We start from the raw sequence: 19,176 nt of genomic DNA, 5'->3' as shown, positions 1-19,176 counted from the left end.
GAGTTTTCCACTCAGATTTCTGTTTCTGTTTTTTTTTTCCAGTGCGGGGGTGCAGCTTCGTGGCAGCGTCTTACCACCTTTTACTGAAAGTGATGTCTGGCCTGTTGACGGAGTGAATCATGTGGATGGAGGCGTCCTGATGCTCCACAGCACGATGTGGATCATGTGGCCAAATTAATGAGCGGCGTTAAACCTGCGGGTGTGTGTGTTTGTGTTTGTGTTTGTGTGTTTGTTGAGTAAAACGGTGCGTTCTCACATTCAATTTCTGGGTGTGGCCTGTAATTGTTTCACCAGGCTGTTGTTAAGGGTCTCTGCACCCCCCCCCCCCCCCATCTACCCCTCCCCAGCCTCCTTCCAAACACACACAGAGCAGAGCGTGTGCCAGCCCTACCATGGTCTCACAGCCAAACCCGACAAGACGAGAACCGGCATGCAAAGGATTATGGGTTTTTATATACGCAGTTTACAGAAACTCTGGTTTAACGCGGGGGTGGGTTGGGGGAGAGGGAGAGGGGAGGGGGAGAGGGGAGGGAGGCTGCGGTCGGTGCGTCACATGGACGTCTCGGGCTAATTTATTCCATTTTTCTGTCAGTTTTCTGCCCTCGAGCAGTTTTATAGATTTGTTATTCCGAGAGCCGAGCTGTAGATCTGTGACAGGAACCCGTCGGCTGTCGTCTCCTGTGGAAAGTGTTTGTTTGATATCAGTGAGGATCTCAGTCAGGGAGAGATTCTTTAAATATCCTAAAGGCTGTGGAAGGGTTTTCTACGTGTAATGTTGCAGAGCGATGCTTTAATCATGTGCAGTTTAACCACGTTTTTGCCAGGAAACACTTAACTTGATTTTTGTCCTCCCTCATCTGCTGCTGGAGCTTTTGCCAGTTTCTGATGTTCGCCATTTCGCAGAGTGCACTGGTTTTCCTGTGTTTGAACGTCGAGGGGCCCTTAGAAGAGCTGCATGGAACCACAGACTCCTGTTCGCTAAGATCTCCTCTGCAGCAGCTCAATTTGAGGAGGTTTGACTTTTGGGTGGGCCGAGCTCCAGGGAGTCCGGCCTGATACAAGAGCGATGATTCTCCATTTCTGCTCTCTCATTGCTTTAATGGGAATTATAATAGAGTAGAACCACTGCTCATCCCTCCCTGTGGGAACCACTGGTTGAGTAAATCACTTCTTCTGATTCTGCTGTGTGCTGGTGGGTTGGGCAGGCAGCTCTTATTTTGAAACTGTATTCCATTGCAGTGAATATTATTACTATGATATCAAATTAAAACTAACAGGTTATACAAGGGATTATGAAAAAAACCAATTGGATCTAATTGCATCGCCGAAGTCCTGAAAATCAATCTCATGCTTTTATGCATTTTATAAATGTTTTCATTCTTACATGACCAAGTTTCCTGATTTCCTTTTATTTACAGTGTTTCAAATTAATGCTGTAATTTTTTCTATAACATTTGTCATTCTATATTATTCAAAGGCAGTTTTGTTTTTTATTTAAACCCGAATTGAAAACAATATTTTCTCTATAACCTCACATCCATCATCATCGAATTAGTTTTACGAGCGACCCTATTGTGAACCTTTGTGATGGGAACACGGTATAAATATTGGAGTTATTACCGGGACAATATGACACAAGGTATAAATCACCAGCAGATTCACACTCAGGAATGCATCGCACCTGTGGGATCATGTGTCATTGCTCTCTCTTCACCACGTTGACTTTATGTGGGAGCCTTCAAATAGTTCATAGAATAAAAGGCATTTTATGTTTTTATGTAGTTATGAGTTTTGAAGAACACGTTTGAGGCTGCAACATCAAGAGAAGCTCGGAAATGTGAAAAAAGTTCTGTCATTAGAGAACGCTGACATGAAAACCAACTGGTATTTGGCAGGTTTCTCTCCCTCTCTCTCTCTCTCTCTCTCTCTCTCTCTCTCTCTCTCTCTCTCTCTCTCTCTCTCTCTCTCTCTCTCTCTCTCTCTCTCTCTCCCTATCCCTCTTCCTCTGCCTTTCTCCCAATATGTTATTCCATCTGCTTTATTTTTCTTTCCCCCCGTGACTTCCCCTTCTAGTGGGTGACTAATATTTTCTACCTCAATTAGCTCTGAAACTGCGTATATAAAATAAACAGTCAGGAATCTGAGGTTAGATTGAAAGGAAACAGCGAAGCACACCATGTTACACACACTCACAGATGTAAGTCAAAATAAATGGCAAAATACCCCCCCCCCCCCCCCCCCCCCCTGTCCAGATCCACACCCAAATTAAGTCCGTCCCCCAAGTTCTAAAAAACCAACAAACCAAAAACCAAACAACTCACCACCCAACAGATAAACTAACAAATGGGGGTGAAAAAAAATATATAACCTACTTGGTCAACCTTTGTTTTCCACTTGGTTTAAAGCAAATACTAGACAATTAAGTTTTATTTTGAAAGTCAATATCAATTCAATATTTAATAATTTTTCGTTTATTTTTGTGAGTAATCTCAGGGCTGGAGGTTCGAGTCCCAATTTCTTTGGTCCACATTTGAACCCCACATCGCCGTGGACGCCTTGTGTGGAAGATTTCATGTGTTCATAACTGTGTAGGTAGTTGTTGAATTACTGAAAGTGTCATCATCATTTTGATTATTAGCTTTCTCCTTAAGAGTTTGTCATTTAAATATGAAACACAAATATCAAACTCTTCCTTCATCAGGTTGTTTCTTCTGGCCTGTGATGATCCTCTGAGAGAACATGTCCCCCTCACTTGGGTGAAGTCTCTGTGCTGACTCTCTAACTTCTTGAGATTATGGCTCTAATGCATGAAATCGAGTCATTATCATTTTTTTAAGTTGTCAGCACTCGTTCGTCCTGAAGAGCCTGTGATTGAAATGGAATATGTTAACAACACGGATACCGACGTCTCGGGAGATTAATATAAAACCAGTGCATCTGTTTTCAGTCGGGCTTTGTTTTTGCTGTGTGGTTCTATAAGGGGGGAGGGGGGGGGGCGTTGCAGGGCCCTTATTAAACCACTCACAGCGTCAGTCGGAGCGCGCACGCCTGGTTCGATGCTTTGGAGCCTCGACAAAATGAGTCAAGAGAAATCCAGTGTATTAACAAAATGTCCTCAGATACTAAAAATAGATTCACTCTGAACTGGTTTCAGCGTATGGGACTCATTTGATGTGTGTGTTTGTCCATGAAAGAAAGTAGTGCAGTGTGTGTTGGAGTGTGTGCGGACATTATATGTGTGTGTTGATGCGCCACTCATGTGTGTGTGTGTGTGTGTGTGGCTTTTTGGCTGTTTTCTATTGGTCTGTAAAGCCACATGAAAGTTTCCCTGCTCTGGGGGAGATTGTCTGTTTTTTTCATCACAAGCACAACCAGAAGTTTGTTGGACCGACTTTGACTGTTCTAGTTTCTTAGTCTTTTATCAGATCTCGGCCCAGACTTTGACCTTTTGACCTGTGGATGTGAGCGGTGGGAGCGCGCTCACATTACCGTCACTGAGCTGTTAGCTAAACGCTTCGGAGGTGAATGGAAAAGCTGAGATGTGTCAGGCTTCTGCTGCTGGAAGACGGTCAGAAGCACTGACAGTTTACAGCCGAGCGTAACAGAGACCAAGGTCGAGCAGAAAAAGGCAAAGAGGACGAATCAATCAGCGAACAGCTCAGGTAGAGTTTCATGTAAAACCACATTTTACCTGCTGTAAATACTCAGGTCCGATGAAATGATGAAAACAGCAGATGTCTGAGCTCTTCCCTCGGTGGACACGGTGAAAACTACAAGATGGAGACACACACGTTTTAAAGCAAAACGCCAGCCGGTCTCTGAATTCAAATAAAAACACACAAAATTAAATCATTATCCATTTAAAGTCCACCGAGAGGATTACACACAATGCAAAACAAATAAAAGACGACGCGGGTTAAAGCTGTTTATTTACAAAACGCTGCTCACAAACAAATGGCTGACGTCACGGTGGGTTTTTGTTTGTACTAAACTCTGATCATGTGACCCAGTTACATTCTGTATGCAAATGAAATCGTCACATAAAGCGCACAAAGAATTAACCAAACACTATTTTAAGGTGATACAACAAAAGCCTCTCATTACATTTAAAATTTTCCTCTGTAAGGCTGCATGAACTCAAACAAACCAAGAATTCCCAGCTGCTCTTCCAAGTCCAGTTTACTGATGATGGAATAACCAGATATTACCCCCCCCCCCCCCCCCCCCGCCGCCCTCCTCAGAGTAGGTGACCCACACACTCAATACAAACAGCAGCTGAGCTCGACTCCAGAACAACTCCTCCTGCGCTCATTAAGCTCCGTTTCTCAGCGTTTGAGAATCCCCGTGCGGTTTGAAGAAACCTTCTAATGAAACGCAATTAAAATGAAAAGAGGGTAATGAAAAATATTTACCCCGAGCCCAATGAAGTGGCTGGTGAAGTTGAAGACTCCTCCTGATAAAAGCCATATGCCTGTTGTCGTAAAAAAAAAAAAAAAAAAAAACTCTTGGCACAGATTTTCTCAGGCGTTAGCAGTTGTGCCAGCGGGAGAATTAACTCCCGACAGTGGAGGGTGGAGGAGTGAGAGGCTCATCCATCAGAAGCAGAAGATCTGTTTCACTGATTCATGTCATCGTGATCGAGCCAAATCACCATTAGTGACAACCAGCGACTGGACAGACCTCACGTAAATCTGTCTAACGAGCCTCTGATTGGTCGTGGAGGTGTATGTGGTCGACAGCTTCTACAAACACGTCAAATATCCAACCCCCCCCAAAGTGCCAGAAACATCACATTCTGTAAACGTATGTAAAGTTGGAGTGACGGGAACTGAGCTGCTGGAGTTAAAAGACAGATTTGTGAGAGAAATATGTGTTTTCCACCACAAATGGATGCCAGGAAGGAGACGGAGCTGGAAAGTAGTTTAACAGAGAAATGAGACAATGGACTCTTCTACCAGGATTCAGGGTCCAACTTCAAAATCATCCTTTTTTTTTGAGTTTATCTTACGACCAAAGTTCTTACCCAAGTAGTCGCTCCAAACTTTATTCTAACTTAACTTTTCAGCTCGGTGAAAACGGTTTTTCAACTCATGAGAGACAAACTCATAATGTTTCTTTAAGCCAAGAAAGGCCAAATCTTTGTCTTGGTTCAAAAATAGGTTTTCCTCAAGATCTTTCCAGGTTCTTAAAATACAAAAATACTAAAGAAGTATGTTTCTCCGACATTTATCGACGGCACAGAAGACTCCGAGCCAGGAACAGGACGAAGTGGAAAGAACAGCCAACGGCCACGGACAGATTTACAAATCATAGAATATCTCTCAGCCTCTGCGCTGGTGACAGCTGTGGCCCTGAGGCTTCATGTTGTCAGGGCTCTCCGTCTGATTCTCCTGAAACGTAATCTCTCAGGAACGCGTAGATGGAATTTCTTCAAATTTGGCACCAACGTCCATTTGGACTCATGTATGAACGAATGAGATTGTGGTGGCCAAAGGTCAAAAGGTGAACGTCAGGCCGACATCACAGATAATGTTTTTAGAGGGATACTTCATGGGAAATATCAAAAGGGATGAAACGATGGAATCCCCTGTGACACATTTGCAATACCTAAAGAATAAAAAAGGAGATGTGACCCTATCTCCTGCAGCATGCAACCAAAAGGCCTTAAAGCTAAAAGGTGGGTAATCCTGGAAAAGGTAGAAAGTGCAGAGTACATTTTGAACATAATGAAACTGAGACATCCCAACTTCCTCCAATCAGCTCTCTGGTTAAAGCTTCACCCTGAAAACAACTCACCAACCCTTTCTGATTCTAGTTTCATTTCATCTTACTTGAATTTGACTTGAATCTTAATTCTTACTAAAGTTATGAGTATAAACATAAAGCAGCTATAACCACTGTTATTAAATGAAGAGTGAGACATCTCAACAGCCACTAGATAGGTTGCTGCTGGGTTTTGTTTCATGTCTCCTTAATAACTCTGGAGATCATCTTTAATATCTTTCTAGATAAACCTCCCGTGTGATGTCAGCGGCTAAACAACACTAAAAGCCCACTCTGTGAAATTTAATGAGTAAAGATCTAAGGACTTCATTTTTTAATTCTGACATCTTGTGTTTGTTTGACCGAAGAAGATCATCTTGATCCGTCACTCGATCCGTCAGCGCCCCAGTATGTCTGAGACCCCCCCCCCCCCCCCCCCCCCCCCGAGGGGACATGTAGAGGACATGAGAAGCAGCTCTGTCAGAGGGGACTTGTTGAGAACACAGTGGAGAACAGTGAGCCGGGCCGATCCTGCGTCAACACGACGTCGCCGTCCTCTGATAAATGTCGTTACATTCCGAAGCTGCTTTTGACCTTTGACCTGGAGACTGACGCTGCCGGGCGGCCCAACTGCTCCACTCCTTTCCATGGGATGTCTTTTAAAGGGGAAGAAATGGCGTTCCTCCTGCTCCCTGGGAGCCTCACAGGGTCCCCGTGCCGAGACGCTCTCTCAGCCCGACGCCCTGATCAGATCCAGATGCAGCTGGAGTGTGGACGGGGACAGCGGACGAGCGGCTTCACTGCAGCACTGATTGATCGGGGTCGGGGTGAAGAGGGGATTCACGTGTCTTGACTCGGTCCCTCCTCCTCCTCCTCCTCCTCCTCCTCCTCCTCCTCGATGCCTGTGTTTTATGTCCTCTGCTCAGACGGCGTTACGCTTCACGTCTGGCTCCTCGCCTCACCTCTGCTGAGTGTTTAATGAACTCTTTTACAGTCAGAGGCTCAATCTTAACCACAGTTTATAGGTTTTCAATGAATCCTTCCATCTGCCACGCTGCGAGACGTCAATTATAGTAAATGAAAAACAAAAGCAGGGAATGCAAATCTCCTGTTGAGAGAAGGATCAGGATCTTTGTTTTGTTTTTTACATCTTCCATCTGTGTGTGTGCAACATTTTCCACTGTGTGTTCCCCTCGCAGAGAGCTGCAGAGTTACTGCTGAGTGACAGGGAAGCTCAGATCTGTCGTGACTACAAAAGCATGATACTTTTATATGGATATTTGCCTTTGAAAATAGGACAGTGTGGCAGTGAACATTTACAGAGGTATGGTGGTAGTTTTTACAGGAGTATAGTCGTAGTATTTACAGGAGGAGGAGGAGACAAGTGGCTGCAGGTTGGGTTTCGGACCCGGAACCTTTCTTCCATGTTTTCCAACTTCCTCTCGTCTTTTCATGATGAAACCCCGTTACCATCCACACGGGTTGAATCCCTCCCACTTCCCAGAAAACTTCCAATATGGCACACATAGTTCATACCTTCAGCTTTTAGGCCATCAATACCTAAAATTTAATCACGCTGCGAATAGGAAATAATAATAATCATTTTTTAAATCAGTTGTAAAACACCTTTGTTAAAGAACTGAGTGGTAAATGTCTCTTTTTTAACCCTTTTCCCAAATGACAGGAGCTCTCCTTTTCACATTACTGATATTTAATGATCAAATGGATCTACAGTACAAGAAGAGGAAGAAGTGGGCTTTTGTCTTTTTGTTAAATTTACAAGCAGAGTGGCACTCAGAGCGCTAACCTCTAACATTAAGGCCCAAAAGTCCCATTAAATCCAACCAAGCTGCAACAAATCTCACACACCCGTTGTATCAGTCCTCTAAATGAGATAGTTTTTCCCATTAAGACCCATTAATGATTTCCTGGGAGAATGGTGAAAATTCTGGATAACACAATGTTAATGAGAGTTTCCTGGATCTGCCTAATGTGGATCCACACCTAAATTTAATGAGTTCTTCCCAAACCCATAACGCAGCCTTCCACAAAGTTCCAAGTAAATCCATCCAGTAGATTTTGGTGCATCTTGCTTAAAAACAAACAACAAACCAACTAACAAACAGACGGGGGTGAAAACATCCCCCCCCCCCGGCAGACAAAACATCGCAAACTATTTAAAAAATCTCACAAACGACCAGAAAGTTAAAACATAACAACAACAATGAACTTGTTGCACAACCAGATTGCATTTGGTTTTCTAACGACCATGTGTTGGTGACTGTCTCCCTCTTTAAACGCCTGTTTTTCATTCCCCCCCCCCAGGACCATGCCGACCATGCGGAGCTCCGTGGGGCTGCTGGTCGTTAGCCTGCTGATCGGTCTGAGCTGCTCCCTGAACCCGAGGGACCCGAATGTGTGCAGCATGTGGGAGAGGTGAGGCCAGTTTATCTATGACAAACAATCACATGTTCCTGTTGTGGTATGAAATTAAACTCCTGTTCATGTGGTGGTCGATCCGGGCGCTCGCCCATCACATGAATGATAAAATTCACTTTCTGGAAAGATTCTCTACAGCTCAGAGATGAACTTGCTCAGTGAAGACAGAAAACTCAACATTAGATTCTGCATCTACGAGTCAATTCAGTTTTCAGGATAGAAATGGTTTGGTACTTGGACGTCATCAGATCTATCAGGGCCTAATAACTTTAATTCATTGTTGCTGGTGCTGACATTTGACCTAAGATATGTAGGATATTTACAATAATCTATAACTTCCATCTAACAGAATAAAATCAGTTTTCATCTGAGGCAGAATGTATAAAGAAAGTAAAATCAAAGGAGACATATTTTACTTTTTCCAATTTTTCCTCTAGTGCGTTGTGTATTTTTTTTAACTTGTATGTAAAAGTTAAAAGTCTACTGTGCCCCGGCTAGAGAAAATCAGGAAATCACCAAAGTAGGGTTCATCTTCAGGAGACCATGAACAATGTAAACATTTCTTGGTCATTTGTCTGAAAAGTAAAAAGTGACCAGAAATGGAGCAGGAAAACTTTTCTATTTATTCTGTGACTCATTGACAGCCTGAACTTCACTTTGTTTCCTTTTCCAGCTTCACCACCTCAGTCAAAGAGTCGTACTCGCATCCTTACGACCAGGTGACAGACGAGCCCTGCTCGGACCCTCGGACCTCCTACCGATGCATGCGCCACAGGTAGGGCCAGCCGGGTGACTCATTTCCTGTCGGGGGTTGACTTCCTGTTCCTGTCAGTGGGGGGGTCCCGGCGTCCTGTTTGACTCTGTTATTGTTTCAGGATCACCTACAAGACGGCCTACAGGCAGGCGGTGAAGACTGACCATCGCAAGAGGTACCAGTGCTGCCCGGGCTACTACGAGAGCAGAGACAAGTGTGTCCGTGAGTAACTGTGGGAATCTTTTCATTGTCCTTCCTTCCTGGTCCCAACTGGTTAATAAATCAGACAGAATCAATCAGCAGCTGGAGGGCGACAGTGAGAGTCCTTGACCAGTGAAGAATCGTCAGACATGAGGTTCAAACCTGTGGTTTAATGAACCATCACAACATTAAACTACAAACTGAAGGTTTTTACTCAAACATTCAAGATTCAATACTTTATTATCAACAAGGTTTATTTCAATTTGTCTCGGTGAGCTCAGCCAATCATAGATAACAAAAATAAATACACTCACTCAAAGTACATCATAAAGTTTGAGGCACAAATACAAAGTGAACCGTCCTAAAAAGAAATTTTAAGATATATGCAACCATGGTTAAGATAAATGAAACTTCAATTTATAGAATGTAAGGTCCATAATGAAAACAAATATATATATAAATATATATATATATAAATAAACTCTATTAACTCACACATTAACCTGAATATTCTGCATTATTCAGATTTATAATCAAATTCTTGTGAAGATTTTATTATTTAATAAATTTGGGAAATATGGAAATAAAGTCCTGAATCTTGGATCTTCGTTTTACGTAATAAAAACCATTTAATCCAGCCGGAGTTCTGAAGTTGTGTGTCATCGTCCATTTCAGTCGAATGTGCGTGTTTGTAGAAGCTCAGCGACTCTCAGGAAACAAAGTAATGTGACGCTGCAACATGATGATGGAGGAATTCAATCAGTGGCTAAAATGGTGGCTGTGGTTTGTAAGTGAAATAATGTCACGTTTTGTGCACACAGAGTGATTCAGTGTCATTACGCAGAGGCAAGCTGTTTTTCTCTATTTTCCACACAATGTGCAAAGTCAACGAGGAGCATATGACACTGGAATTACCAAAATTATGGGTTTGATTCCCGGCGGAGCTTCTCATGTTGAAAACACAGAATGTACTGGCAGCACCAGCTGGAATCTTCAAACTGTGTATTTGTTGAAACCCTCACTCTCCCGTCTTGGTCATTTTCATAATTTCCTTTCAAGGATTTAACATCTTTTTTTTTCCCACTAGCAAAATATATGAAAGACTCAAGATGTGTCACTGCTGCCAGTAAAAGCTCAGCAACATAACCTCCATCGAATTAACAATATCATCAGTGGACGTGTTCCTGAGGCAGCACTTTCATCAAGATCCACAATAAGTCGTTAGGGGGAAAAGGTGAACGGGTTAAAAAATACAAACTTTTACAAAGTTAGAGAAAGTGAAGAAAGATCCTGGATCTGCTTGAGATCTGGATCTGCACCAACATTTAATGGCTTCGACCCTGAACTCCTTGAAGGAGGAAATAAATATCAAGTTGTGCAAACCAAAAAGGCTTTTACATTTCAGGTCACAGAGTGTTTCTGGAGGAGAGTCACAGGAGATTCATAAAAGTTTTTTTTTTTAAGTTTGTTGTTTCCAAAACTGTTCAAACCCAGAGAACCTTTATTCAAGGTAACGGAACGTTTTCATTTTGGTCGCGTTTTTAAAACATGACCTCATCAAACCATTTGCATCAAATAGATTTTAATTTCCCATGATCCCACACTGCTTCAAACTAGGTCTTTTGTCATTGTTTTGATCGAGAGACCCCCTAGTGGCGGAGGTTATTTAACGTTTAACTCATAGATGTTCCGTTTATTCTTTTTAAAACTTAAATCTGACCTGAACTTGAACATGAAGAATATTTTTGTCATTTGAAAATAAATAAAAACGGTCGCAGCCGTAAACAGCGACTCGGTAAATGGTCTCGATGGTTGAGAAAATTCTACCTCAGCTTTACAAACTGGTTCAGATGATGGTAATAACAAGGTTTGTGTGAGTGGGTGCCTCGAAAGCTGGGAAAGATAATTTGGGTCGCTTATTGTTGACACACCTTTCACAGCAGTCTCTAATCTTAGCCATGATATATGTGTGTGTGTGTGTGTGTGTGTGTCTGTGTGTGTGTGTGTGTGTGTGTGTTTGTCTGCGTGTCTGTGTGTGTGTTTGTGTGTGTGTGTGTGTGTGTGTGTGTGTGTTCTGTGGCCAAACAAAAGCTCCTGATTTTCCTGACTGACATCATCATGAAGCTTGCAGAGTTGTATAATTGAGATCTCTCTTCAACGTGTCGTCTCTGACTCCTCCCCCTGCACAGTGTCCTCTTTGTTTTCTAAATACATAGAATTAGATATAATTAGAAGCTCCTCCTCCATTTAACGACGTGTTGCTCTTTACTTAGATTCCCCCAAAACGCCACCTTCCCCTCATGTTCAACTCGGGAGTAAAAATAAAAACAGAGGAATTATTGTTTGTGCCCCAGAAATACACGCCACGCGTTTTTCAATGGCACATGATATTTGTGGCGGAATTATTAGTCGTCAGTCAGAAATGCATGTTGGAGTCAACTTTAATTAAGAGCAGGAGCGTTTCTAATGCTGGCATGCAGGCGCTTTAAAGACGCTGGGAGGGGAAGCTCCTCGGCATCTGGTGCCTTCAGCTGCTCGGCTGAGTCCAGCTGTCAGGACGGACGTGAGACGCAGCTGAATAGATTGAAAAGGGCCCGAGCAGGTAAACTGGACGATGTGATTCAAAGCTCAAAAAGCACAAATAGTCTCAAGACCGTCAGTAAATTAACTGAGGTGATGGTGACATTATTAGCTTTGTGAAATAGGTCATTTTCCCACATTTTCATTGATTTCTCATGGATCCTGATGGAAACGTGGCATGTTTATAGAGGACTGGTCCTTGAGTGTGTGAGAGTTGTTTACCTTGGGGGAGGTTTGCACTCCACTGTTCCATCCTGGTCTATATTGGGGATGGTATGGTTTAGAAAAGAGAGCTTGAACTCCGTTGAAAGATTTGAACTTTGTTTGATCAAATCTCCTGACATATGGAATTTTGGTTTTCATGCGATTCTCATGTGACCAAATCAGCACAGACATTTTGGTTAAAGCCCAAAATTGTGAGGATTTGACTCAGTATGACCCAAAAGTGCTTTATACTTCACCCATAATGCAACAGCTTCAGATCACTGCACACCTTCCTGTTTGTTTATGAGTCTAATAATAAATGTTATATATATGGATAAGAAAAAACTATATCAAGATGAGAATTTACCTGGACTTTAGTTAATATTGCTATTGATGAACATTATATTCCGATATTTATTGATATTGTTTTATTGCCCAGCCCTGGATAAGTGTTATTTCCAGAGAACTTCCCACAAAGCCAGGTCTGTTAATAACAAGATGTTTTTCTAATCCCCAGCTCGCTGCACCAGGGAGTGTGTGCACGGCCGCTGTGTCGCCCCCGACCGGTGCCAGTGTGAGGAGGGCTGGCGAGGAGACGACTGCTCCAGCGGTATGAATCAGCCTTTTCTCTCTCTCTCCCTCCCTCAGACATGTCCTCACTCTGTCGCTCTCACCTTCTCTCATCTTCACCCTCACTCACACAACAGGAAATGACACCCGGCCGTTAGTCAAGGGCCTGATCCTCCTGATCCTCCATCACAGAGCGGACGCCTTTTCCAATGGAAACAGTGAAGGGAGTGTTACAGCAATGAGTCATTAACGTCAGTCCAGAAGTGGCTCGGTTCTCCTCCTCCTCCTCCTCCTCCTCCTCCTCCTCCTCTTCCTCCTCTTCCTCCTCCTCCTCTCACTCACTCACTTACTCTTCAAAATGAGCAGTTAAAAATAAGCCATAATTCAGCTTTTTCTTAATAAATCACACTAAATTACAAAAAGAATCAAACAATCAAACGTAATGAAGCCGATAAATCTCTATCCAACAAACGTGTTAAAACTCAGCACGAGAGCCATAAGTTAGGAGTTAAACTGCTGAGTGATGCACGGAGAGAGAAGCCAGAGTCCATAAAAACAGGAGTTAAACAGACATTTAATCTTCTCTTTTTACCCCATTGAGACTTTTACCAACTGAAGTCAGCAGGAAGAAGCTGTGATATGTATTCAAGGAATGGAGCAGTAAGTTTAACCCTGTTCATCTCGTCTGAAATCTTTAAATCTGATCTTCTGAACACAAGTGTGAAACCGGGACCAGGTTTCACTCCACTTCATTTTCCTTCCCCCAACACCCCCCCTCTCACACATATGGAGTTTTCCACTGCCTTCAGCTGGGTCAATAGTCCACAGGCCTCCTCTATTTTCCCCCCACACTCCTCTGCAGAGAGAGGGAATTAACTCCAACGTGCAGCGGTCGGTGTCTTGACAGGGGGATGATGGGGAAGGGGAAATGGAAAATGTTACCCCTCCACTCCATCTTGCCGAGGCCAGTTTTTCTCCGTCTCTCCCTTCGCTCCCTCCCCGCCGCACTGCTCACTTACGTAAATTCTCTCTCTTTTGTTTTTTCGCTCGTTCGTCTCAGCTCTCCTCTGCACCGTCGTCTTGTTTTGGCAGAACCGGGCCCTGACGCTTCCTGGATGCCTGTGTGTTGAGTTATCTAACTGTGGGAAAGAAGGAGAGGGCCCCGAGGTTTTTAATACCGAACGCTCCCGGGACTGTTTGCCCATAAATTTGGAGAATAGACTGAATAAAGGGAGAGAACAAAGTCCAAGAAGGTGACACAAAGAGAGGAGATCGAAGAGAATGACAAATGGATTTTAGAGGTAATAAGCAGGAATGTGGCTCATCACAGTCGTGTTTGCTTTAAGTTTCGAGGGCAGATTTTCGAGCTGGAATCTAAAGCGAGTTGCTGGTTCAACGTCCAGGAGATTGTGTGGAACTTCAGGCGCAACACAAAGTCCGAAGCATTGCTTGGAAAAGTCACAGGAAAAAAGGAGGAATTTTCCCACCAGATCAGTGTGTGTTCTATAAAAAGAGCAGAGAGAAGATGTCCGTTGCGAAGTGGGTGTCGCTCATATTAATGATAATCAAATCAAAAAGTTGAAGGTTCCGGAGAAGTGACCACAAACAAACACAAAAGTTATTCTTGTTTGTGGGTTATCTGTCCTGTTATTGTGATCATGATATCACAACAACGCTCAGAGGGAATTTCTGCATGTTTGGAGAACAGATGTTATTCAAATTTGTTTTTTCAAAGGTCAAAGGTCAATGCCACAGTGACCTCGTGGTCTTGTGATGTAGCAGATCCACCCAACATTGCATTTCATTACATCTTGGCTCAAACATTCACTTGGACTCAAGGATGACCTGATTAGAACTTGGAGGTCAAAGGTCAAGGATCAAGGTCAAAGATCATACAAAACTTTGTATTGTCTTGTGAACGTGTTATTTTAAAAACAGCTTGAGAAAAATCCTCTCAAATTCTGCACAAATGTTCACTTAGAGTCACAGATAAACTGATTTGATTCAGAGGTCAAAGGTCATGTTGACGTTATATAAGGGAATAAAAAGTGGACTGACACTGCACTGGTTGGCGGAGGCACGCGACCACAGTGCAGTGATTCTAGGTTTGAATCTCAAACTTCTGCCGACTCTGTGTTGATCCTCGCTCCCCATTAAAGTGAATAATTCAAAGCTGGACACACTTTAGGCTAAAGTGAGTTTATTCGATGGAAGTAAACAAACTCAGCGACACTCTCAGAGGACGACTTGCACTCGGGGACGTGTGTTTACACGCAGATAAACAAACAGATGGGACGACTCTTGATATCGGTCAGTGGAGGGCTGACACTCTGCCAGCTGGTTGCTCACAGAAAAAGAAATAAAAAACACGTCCAATATGGTAAATTTCAGCCGTTCACTCATCGGCTGTCTGGACAGATCGGCCCTGCAGCTCTGACACTCACAGGCCTGCAGACCCCTCGGTAAATCCCCCCCCCCCCCGCGCTCTCCTGGAGAAGGTCTGTGTAAACATCATTGCCGCTCCAGCTGAATTTCTCATTACTCCCCGTGACACACTCCAGCAGATCCCCTCTCTCGTGCCCACACCGACAAGAAGCCGAGTTATGAATCAGTTAAACAAAAAGAGGGCAGAGGGTCCCTGCTCCGAGCTACTGCAGTAAACACTCGCGATCTGCTCCAAACCAAATTTGGCTCTATACCCTCCCCTCTATGTAATTATGGTCAAAGCAAAGTCCTGTTGCTTCTCAAGGCTGTGGCAGGGCATGTGTTCAGCAAAGGCTAAGGTGAGGGGGGGGTGCGCATTTTAAAGAGATGATTCCACGGAGGTCAGCGTGAAATCGTTGGCATCAGTTTTTTAAAGCGTGAGAGAAGATAAGTTGACGCTCATCCATCTGCTACGTCAGCAGCTATTGGGTATCACCTTCTTCTCCATGACGGGCGACGTCCAGGGCAGCCGACGTTATTGATGAGGAGTTTGAGGAATGCACCCCGTGACCAATCGGGCTTCTCTGAGCGGCTTGAGATCTCCTCGTCATCTCCAATGCACGCTACCCCCCCCCCCCCCCCCCCCCCCCCACACACACACACACACAGACACTCAAGAGCCGATCTGCAGGTTTCTGTAAAATGAACCATTTAAAAACTCGGCCTTCCTGTGAGCTCCATGCAAATCTCCCTGCCATTTTGAATTTATTTGTTGGTAACACAACACTCCTGAGCCAAAGGGGCCACATTTGGACGTAGAGATCCACAGTAATGTGCGGAGGAGACAGCGCCCCCCCCCCCCCTTAGATTAGTCCCTGTCTGTGTTTTCATGATGTCATTTATTTCTGTAAGTGCACGTCAGGAGAAAACTGCAGCAAAATGATCCTCGTCTCAATGCAGGTGGCAATAATCATGTGTAATGTTGTTTTAATGTGTTTTTGACTCAAGTTTGACTCAATGTTTTTGCAGTTGGACCATATTACTGGAATAGTGGGAAAAAAGAGTGATGTGAATGTGTGTAGTTGTGTGAGTGTAGGAGTTGCTGACATTTTATTTTTCTAAACAAAGCAAATCCAAACATTTTCATATTTTGTAAAACTTTGGACTCAAATGAACCAAATAATCCGTTTTTATTTCAATATCTATGCTAAATGAATTTTCCCGGAACAACATAACCAATAATAATAATAATAAATAACCAATTTTTCCTCTTACTCCTCAGCCTGTGATGACAAACGCTGGGGCCCCGGCTGCAGTAACCAGTGCAAGTGTGAGAACGCCGCGCTCTGTGATCCGGTGAAGGGGACGTGTCAGTGTCCCCCGGGCTTCATAGGACGCCACTGTGAGGACAAGTGTCCAGCCGGCACCTTTGGGAAGGGCTGTCTGCAGAGGTGCAAGTGTGGGACCGGAGGGACATGTGACCAGCAAACAGGAGAGTGCATATGTCGGGACGGATTCACGGGGACATTGTGAGTGCACAGAAAAATAGTAGATTGGAGTTTAGTAAATGAGGAGATTAGTTCCAAAATGCTTGATTTATGCAGAAGACTGTTACATTTAAAACATCAAAATTCACCTGTTCAAATGTCACTTTACACATCAGATTTTCTTTTCATAAAAGAAAGTGAAAACACAAGTTCTTGGATCTGTCCCCTGATTTAGAAACCCACTGAGCTTTAAAGTATTCCCACTATTTTTTAAATCAAGACCCATGAATTATTCCATGAGAAATTGTTTAAAAATGCTTTAAAAAAAATCAAAAACAAATTCTTGGATCTGCCCCTTTGTTCAGATCGTGATTTAATGGGTTCTCTCTCCCTCGTCTCATATTCTGCTCTTCCACTGAGTTTTGTGAACATCTGTTCAGTAGTTTTTGTGAAATCCTGCTGAACAACAAACCAGCGAATAGTCTCACAGGGGTTGGAAGTCATTTTCTCCCCTCGGGGGCAATTCGAAGCGAGCGTGTAAACAAAGGCTGAAACAGAATCGACAGCTCATCAGATCGTCATCGAGGTTTTTTTCACCACAAATATCAACCTCATGGAGAAAACCTCAGAGGATCATCAAAATGATCACGATTCATCCTCCTGGGACCAGAAAAGCCCTGAAACTAATTTCCTCACATCCAACAGTTGTTGAGATATTTCAACCCACTGAGAACTCGGACATCTGGAGAGTCAGTGAAGCTCAACACTGACACACTTTCCCTTTTAGCATGTGAGACATTTGTAAAGAATGTACAGTTGATTATTTCACGTGGAAAACACTCGACTCACTTCTCAGAAGCCACAACTCCATTTTAACATGCACAAAAAACACTGCACCATAATCCATGAGTCATCAGTTACGCCCCAAATGTTTTATCTGCCCCTGAGGATGAGCAGGCAATGAAAATTCCTCCTCACTGGATATTAGTGGAAACTCCTCCGCTGCCAATGTGAAAGCACAACACTCCACTTTAAGCTAAATTAAACTTGGCAGCGCTGATGATGGGACGAAGCTCCTCGATTAAAAGTGTAATTTCACCTCCAGAGTGAGATCGAAAATACAACGTCCTCAGAATGAACCGTGCTGCAGGTAGAGCCGAGTGATCTGACTGGTCAGAGACACGCTCCAGTCCTGCTGATGGTTCCCATTAGGCCGTCGTACTGCCAGGTCTTTGAGTAATGATGGAGCTACTGTTTCTTTCTTATGCTCCCCGTTTTATTATTTTTTTACTTCTACTTTTCTTCAGAATACTTTTAAAAACAGCTGCGTGTTAACAGGGGCTAAGGGTTTTGTGATTTCTACATTTGCAAATAGAAATAAACTTGTGTAAATTAGGAAAACAACTTCATCAATTTGATGACACAAGTCCCAACACACATGCAAATACATAAACCTGCTGAAAATTGCGACAAACGACAAGGTAAATGTTTCCAGGGGACCCAATATAGTGATGAACCTGATTGTAGTTCAATGCTCTGTAAAGTCTGCTACTCAACAAGTGCAGGGAAATAATAATAATTCATTTATTTATTTATTATGAACAAAAATATCCAGTAGAAAATGGAAAATACTCAAAGTACCTCAGACAGGAACAGGACAGAAAAGTAGTTAAGTAAATGTACTTAATTACTCTCCAAAACTTCTTGTGCTTGTTTATGTGCATGCACTTTATTCATCAGCATCATCCCAGGACATCAGAGTTTCTAAATAACCCTCATCTTCCTCCTTCTCTCCAGCTGTGAGGTGGCGTGTTCCAGGAGGTGTCAGGCTCGATGCCCCTGCCAGAACGGGGGGATCTGTCGGGGCAAAGGAATCTGCGCCTGCCCCCCGGGGTGGACGGTGCGTTTCTCTTTTTTAAAGTTTGCATTAGCAGTGACAACAACCTTCACTTAGTCCCTGGAGGGTTCTCGATTACGTGTGAGCTCATGTGTTCTTATCCAGCTGGCTCCAAACTCTGGAGCCTATTTCTCAACACTGACATTCTGAAAGCAAACTGCCGTCTCTGGATAAATGTGGATTCACTAGTTGTTTTTTTGGGAGAACGTGCCAGAGATGAGGAAACGTGAATGTGTGATCCCTGCAGAGAGAAAGCTAATCAATTATATTCTGACTAACCGTATAAATTAGGTTGTCTCATTCCAGATTTTGCAATGACACACTCACACACAACTTTGGTGTTTCTCTTTCTGCCTGTTGAGTGTCTTCCCCTCGTCTGTCTGCAGGGGGCAGTCTGCACGGAGCGATGTCCAGAGGGAAGGTTTGGATCAAACTGTGCAGAGGAGTGTGTTTGTCACAACAGGGGAAAGTGCGACCCAGAAGCGGGACAGTGCCAGTGTGCTAAAGGCTTCACCGGTAACAGGTGTGTGTCTGCCCCTGTACCACGGCTCTGCATTGACTTCAACCTGTGACCCCGCCCACTTTGACCTCTCCTGTGCATGAGGCCGCCCTGCTGGCTGACTCAGGAACATCTCTGGTGTCTCTTCAGCGGCTTTCAGACATGTCACATACAAATTCAGGATGTTTTTGATTTTCACATATGAGGAATTTAGCAGGAGATACTCCGGGTCAGATGTGTTCACAACAACAGATGTGAAATGTCCGGAGCAGATAAGGGCTGGTGGAGCATTCGGGGGCAAAACGCAAAGTATAAATGCCACTGCAGAGATATCACGTTTATTGTTTAAAGTCTTGAA

The 19,176-nt window shown here is 43.6% G+C and overlaps 1 protein-coding gene across 1 annotated transcript in view; it reads left to right on the top strand.

The window, feature by feature from the left end:
* The window catches only part of pear1 (platelet endothelial aggregation receptor 1), a 45,159-nt gene that overhangs the window by 13,763 nt on the left and 12,220 nt on the right, over nt 1–19,176 (top strand). Inside the window, exons 2-8 of the mRNA XM_053432461.1 lie at nt 8,089–8,199; nt 8,876–8,977; nt 9,078–9,178; nt 12,459–12,551; nt 16,218–16,464; nt 18,220–18,322; nt 18,706–18,842. Of these exons, the coding sequence (XP_053288436.1) occupies nt 8,093–8,199; nt 8,876–8,977; nt 9,078–9,178; nt 12,459–12,551; nt 16,218–16,464; nt 18,220–18,322; nt 18,706–18,842 (890 nt within the window). The 5' untranslated portion in view covers nt 8,089–8,092. The remainder of the gene's footprint in view (nt 1–8,088; nt 8,200–8,875; nt 8,978–9,077; nt 9,179–12,458; nt 12,552–16,217; nt 16,465–18,219; nt 18,323–18,705; nt 18,843–19,176) is intronic.

This window comes from Pleuronectes platessa, chromosome 10, assembly GCF_947347685.1.
Source record: "Pleuronectes platessa chromosome 10, fPlePla1.1, whole genome shotgun sequence".
Lineage (NCBI taxonomy): Eukaryota > Metazoa > Chordata > Actinopteri > Pleuronectiformes > Pleuronectidae > Pleuronectes > Pleuronectes platessa.
The sequence above is the reverse complement of the archived record's forward strand: the minus strand, read 5'-3'. Positions and strand labels throughout refer to the sequence as shown.